Source organism: Carcharhinus amblyrhynchos, chromosome 13 (assembly GCF_965287045.1).
Source record: "Carcharhinus amblyrhynchos chromosome 13, sCarAmb.v2.hapA, whole genome shotgun sequence".
NCBI classification, from domain to species: domain Eukaryota; kingdom Metazoa; phylum Chordata; class Chondrichthyes; order Carcharhiniformes; family Carcharhinidae; genus Carcharhinus; species Carcharhinus amblyrhynchos.
In genome coordinates this window covers 23,437,444-23,443,443 of record NC_137336.1, presented here as the reverse complement: position 1 = coordinate 23,443,443, position 6,000 = coordinate 23,437,444, and the positions used below count along the sequence as shown (strand labels likewise).

General features: G+C 42.5%; 1 protein-coding gene across 4 annotated transcripts in view; it reads left to right on the top strand.

Annotated features, from left to right (window-relative positions):
* Positions 1 to 723: 723 nt before the first annotated feature.
* Positions 724 to 6,000, top strand: part of LOC145351767 (gamma-aminobutyric acid receptor subunit alpha-1-like) — a 46,627-nt gene continuing 41,350 nt past the window's right edge. The window contains exons 1-3 of one of the 4 annotated variants that reach the window (XM_080201389.1): positions 724 to 1,120; positions 2,405 to 2,507; positions 5,829 to 5,932. In XM_080201389.1, coding sequence (XP_080057515.1) covers positions 2,428 to 2,507; positions 5,829 to 5,932 — 184 coding nt within the window. In that variant the 5' untranslated portion in view covers positions 724 to 1,120; positions 2,405 to 2,427. Of the gene's footprint in view, positions 1,121 to 1,487; positions 1,546 to 2,111; positions 2,172 to 2,261; positions 2,282 to 2,404; positions 2,508 to 5,828; positions 5,933 to 6,000 lie in introns of those variants that run through there. The other 3 variants (XM_080201388.1, XM_080201390.1, XM_080201391.1) reach the window with 3 other exon arrangements.

The window sequence follows — 6,000 nt, the reverse complement described above, 5'->3', positions numbered from 1 at the left end:
ATGCGTATGAGACGGCGAGCCGGACTTGGCTGATTTCCCTTCATTCTGTGAAACGGTCAGTAGATCAAGAGACAGTTTTCATCATAATCCTGACAGCATTATTATCTGGGACAAGGCCGAGCTGCGAGCAGTCCCAAATTACCATTTTTAAACATCACCGTGCAGCAGCAATCCATAACTCCTTGTGATGTGTGGTTGCATTCACCTGAAGTGACAAATGTTATGATTTCAAATCAGCCGGCTCTGAATGTATTTCCAGCAATCACACGGGTTCAGTGGACGGAGCCTTCCTTTTCCCAACAACAGCAATATCTCTAAATGTGTCCAGTGTTACTCTCACTGGTGGAATCCCCAATAAGACATGGATTTGTAGATTTAGAGGTGTGTGTGTGTGTTTGTGTGTGTGTGCGAGAGAGAGGGATTGAGACTCAATCTACAATGTCCAATCTATGAGTGCCTAGGAATGCTTATAAATTCCAAAGGCTCTGACATTCACCAGCCAGCAATACATTAACATGAAAGACTTCAAGTTAAAAATGTGCGGCGCAGAGAGAGAATATGTACGTTTGGCGGCGGATTGGTTCTTTGGACGTGTTTACGTTCAGTAAGTGGATCGCCTCCCCCCCCTCGCTCCCCCCCCCCCCCCTCCCCGCTCCCTCCTCACTCAAAACACAGAGAAAAAATCTGCCCGATTTGAAGTCACGGCTTATTTCACATCCGGTTTACAGACGGGCACATTGAGTGCAGGCTCGGTAGAGTAAAGCTTCCTGGAACCTGCAGTTCGCCCATCCTTCTTAGCAAATGAAATAATTCGTCGCTTCTCCTGCACGCACACACCGGGGGCAAAGGAAGGCAGCGAGACTGGTTTGAGGGCTCCCAGCAGGGGATGCTGATCAGAGGCAGGAGAGATCGCACCCGTGTATTTGCTGCTTCTCATTCTGACGCTGGTCTGCATCCCCCCCCTCCTCCCCTCCTCCCCCCCACTCCACACCTTAAAAATACAGAGCCGAGAGAGAGAGAAAAAAAGGCTTCAAGCAGCGAGACCTGTGCATTTTTGCATTTGAACTCAGCAGATTAGGAACTCGGTGGAGAAGTTTACCCACTAGCCCAGTCTTCTAAGGTGAGAAGCGCCCTCCCAATTTTCTGGGGGGAACCACATTGAGTTGTCGATTTTTTTATATAAAAGGATGCTTAAGCTCCATTGTTGCGTCGCTGCATTCGATGCTATGTGCTTTATTTTGATGTGTTTTGTAAATCATGTCAGTAATTTACACCTTAAACTTTCCAGACAGCTGTTGTTATTGTAAGAAAGCGTAAATTGCACCCTCGCTCTGTAGCTGTTTAACCCATTCAGCGCTGCCGGCTGGAATGCACGTTACCCTGTACAGCCCATACAGGAGATCTCTTCGGGTTTTTCTGTTTGAATATTTCGGCGCTGCATTGTCCAGACAGTGTATTTTTTGCTCCATTCTCTCGTGTTATTCCTCCCTGCAAGAGACAGCACTGCTTTGATTTGGGAGAGCTAGATGCCGCATCCACTTTATGGTTAGAAAACTCGTTGTACGTTCAGCTGCTAACATCTCGGATCCATTTGGATATAAACACTGTTTAAAAGGGTTTAATGCATTTCTCTATGTTATATATAGACACGGAGGCTGTTCCAAAGTAATATTCATGTGCTGTTGGCCATGTCCCTAATAGGCAGTAAGCTGGTTTGCATTGAGACCAATCCATAATATGCATTAAGGATTTGCTAGCGATGTAAAAAAAAGGTTTTACAATTTGCTGTTGGAGAGTGCATCCCTTCGATTGCTTATTTTAATATTTTTAACGATGGGGCAGCTCACCTCAGTCAGGTGTTTTCTCGTGTGGACAGGATGCACATGCCTCAGTCTAGAGTAAGGCGAGGGTGTTATTGTGGCTGTTATCAATCGGCCGGATAAAGTACAGCAAGACTGCCGAATGCAACAAGGTTAATCGGCGTTTCACCACCCCCCCCCCCCCCGCCGCTCTTTGTAATTTGGCCATGCGGAGTGCCCTTGCACCTCCTCCCACTAAAATCCATATATAAATATTTATCCCTTCCCAGTTATTCTATGAGCGAATCTACACTGGTTTGCGCCATTCTCCCCGCCTATAGCACTCTCAGCTGTCTTGTAAAAGCCTCGACGGTACATGTTTCTTTGTTTTGGGGGGGGCGGTGTTGGGGGGGGCGCTTCTGACTGTTTTATCTGAAATGGGAAGTGAATATTCTCTAATCAGATATCTTCTTTTCAGTTGGGTGGGTGTGTGTGTTGGGGGGGGAGGGGGTTACCTGTGGATGCAGAACTTTATATGTTTGGGTGTATTCGTTCATACGTTTACGTATATGCATATATTTATTGATGTATCATTTATTTATTAGAGTGTTTGTTTTGTGGATCGGCTATGGAGCGAGTTACTGCTCTGAAGAACTGCGCAGCAGTGACACTCTGCCTTCTCTTCCTTAACGCAGCGTTCCACCCAAGGTGAGCCGGCCTCTCTCTCTGTCTGTCTCTCTGTCTTACTTGCTCCGTGTCGGGTAAACTTACCGAGCGTCAATCAGTTGGAATGACTGCGATGTGTTTCTGTTTACGAGCGGGTAGCTGGGCTGATTTCAGGGTAGTGGCGCCAAGCTAAGTGTTGTGGGTGAGATCCGTGTGACTGAGGTTTTGATCGGGTGGAGTGAGATCGAGGGGGAGTTAAAACAAAAAAAGAGATGTGATTATTTCCATAAACTCCCTGAGCAATGTGGTAGAAGAGGCGGGCTACGGGCATTCAAGTGCTGCAACAGTATGTCATAGAGTTATTAAGAACAGCTAGATGTCAGGCATTGGTGTTTATTAAGCAGTGGGGTGTTTACTTATTGCATAGAAGAGGTAGAAGATAGTGAATGACAGTTGTCCCTCGCTAGTATGTCCTTCTTTGAAAACCAGTCAACCATCTTACCACCTGAAGAAGGGATCCACAATGTCTAAGAACTTCAACCAAGGGTCTTGACATGTTGCTCAAATCTTTGCCATTTGGTCGTTGTTTAACAGAATGTGGTTGAGAGCGTGTTTAATGTGCATAACTAAGTGTGGGGATTTCCTGTACTAAACTTTTTAAAGCAGTTAAGCAGCCCGCACTTGTTATGTCGTTAAAGTTGCCTGCCAGTTGTTTTGGTAGGTGGAAACATGATCATCTTCACCAACACCCCCACTCATCCATCCTCCACATCAACCCCAACAAACACAGCTGTCGCTCTGAAATCCGGTCTGCTCAACTTTAGCTTCTAGGAAATAAATGAGCAATTTTTTTTTGTAACTGGGAGGGACATTGCACTATAATTTATATTGAGGCTTTATTCCGTTGCCAGTATTCCCATGGCCTGTAGATGGAGTTGCTGTACAGTATTCCACAAACGAAGGCCTTTCTGGAGTGTAAAAATTTCATTACAGCCTATAATCCAGATGAGATTAAATCTCCTTCTACACTTCAATAAAGGTAAAGTAACAGCTCAGGGCACAGTATAGAGCCTGCACCCTGGCTGGTGATACAGTCCCGAGGCGCAGCATGACAATCCCTGCACCCAACTCGTTGCTTCGTGCTTCAGTCTGCCTGCTTTGGTTGCATAGTTTGCCCATGTGCATCTTGTAAGATAGAAACGTATTCTAAAACATGCCACATATTTGCCAGAGAGAGACGCATGAACCCATCCCCATTTGAAAGGTCCATTGATTTATAACAGTTGCTCTTCCATCATTGTTTCTGAACACTGACAAGTTCATGCATAATGTATAACATACACTCACAACACTGATAGCCGATATGTGGATTCACATTTTAAAACACTGATGTGCCGATCATTCCCCTGCTCAACACTTCAAATGATAATTGACAAAGCACGTGATTTAATTAAAGTAACTTCTGAGCTGCTGTTATGCTTTGCAAACATACAGTTCAATAACTCATGTATAATGTACATTATTAACAAGACATAATACGCTCTTTGAATATTTTTGTAGCTTCTCTCCATTTTTAATCTGACAATCGATTTTGTCTCGAAGATGCTCATTTTGCATGTAATATCATTACTCACATTTCGTGCCAATCAGATCAAAATATAAAAACAGATTTCATTTCCATTAATGTAACATCTTCTATAGATTATCTATGATTTGCTGCAAGTACGACAAAATAAATCCCACTGCACCTGTAGCAATTGTTGTTGGCGCTCCAGAAGTTTGTGAATACTTTCCTCAGGTAGGATGAGACAGACCTGATCATAGCAGCCAGGCCATAACGGGGCTGCACTGCCTGTGTGTTGAAAGAAACCACACTGCCTTCTGAAGTAGCTCCCACTATCTGAAGGAAGAGCAGGGGAATTAGTCTCATGTCCTGGTCAACATTTTTCCCTAAAGCAACACAGAACACTGATGAGTTGGTTATGTGTTTCATTTCTATTTGTGGAACATTACTCTGCCAAAAGCAATCCAATGAGTTTCCTATGTTAAAAAAAAAGCCACTGATCTTCAAAAGTATTTTGTTGGTTGTAAGTGGCCCTGAGATGGCATAAGGCATGATATGCAAGTTCTTTCTTTCCATATTAGATATGAGATGCAGCCATTGATTTTGATTTGGGATCCAATAGTTAATGTCATAAGCTAGAACACTGAAGCTAGTTTCTTACTTGTTTTAGTGTTTAGTTTCAGATTTTCTAAGAAATCGTTATTTTCAAAAGTCCAGCCTCCAAAAGCTCAAAAATGTGTCTATCAGATGCAAAACTATTTCCATAAATCTGGTGAAAGGTCGCAGACCTGAAACGTTGACTGAGTTTTTGTCTCCGAATATGCTGTTGGAGCTGCTGAGCATTTCCAGCATGTTCTGCTTTTTGTTAATTCCAGATGTCCAGCATTAGCAGTAATTTGCTTTTGTGTTAGACTATTTATGTGGCAGTTTCTAATATAGCAGTATTAAGGATAATGACAATGTGATCAAAATTACAACAAAATGATTTTATTAAAGTATGGCATTGCAAGTGAAGTGAATTGGGTGGTTAAGATTTGTTTTCTATATAAATTGTGAGCTTTACCATGTTAGTTGGTACAACTGTTTTCCCATTTTTCGCAATTACATTCAGTAATTTTTTTGGGGACAGTAAGTAATATAAAAAAAACCCCTGCAAAGACACTAAGTAGTAAATCAGGATAAATTCGACAAAACCATCGACTGTCTACATGTCTCTCCCATCTTCATTTGTTGACAGGAGAAAAAAAAATGACGTGCATTTATATAGCACCTTTCAAATCCCAGGGCATTCCAAAGTGCTTGACAGCCAATGCTTTCGAAGTGTGAACACAGTTGTTCGGGATCCTCACTTTGTAAAGGTTAATGCTAGAAAGTGGTTTAATTAAATCATTTCCTGAACGGGTACAGTTACACAATAAATGCAAACTGTTCTCTCCCTAAAAAGAAAATGGGGTTATTTCTCAATCTCATTTCCTAGTTTTCTGTGTAATCTTCAAATTTCTTTGTCTCTAAAGCAAATGTTTCCTGTTAACATTTGGATTGTTTTAAGAGCATTGTAAAGCAACTGCATGATCAGGACTCCAAAATGTGATCGAGCTGTATGATAGATTTGTTCTTGATATCCAGTTGTGTGGTAAGTAGTGATTGATGCTGACATGTGTGGTCTGTGCGAGTTTTTCTAGTTGCATGGCATCTTCCAATATATAGATTTCTTAAGGAAAGATGGCAAGATAATGGAGGATCCCTGAGTATTTAATTTAATGTATCTGGCTCTTCTACGTTTTTCCCTCCCTTCTTAGCTTTGGAATGTCTGATGAAGCCAAGAACAACATCACAATCTTCACCAGAATCCTTGACAGTCTTCTGGATGGATATGACAACCGTCTGAGACCAGGCTTGGGAGGTCTGTAAAGGGGTTTGGTTAACATGTGGCGCAGTAACTGAGACAGCGACGCACTGGAATTTTGTCAT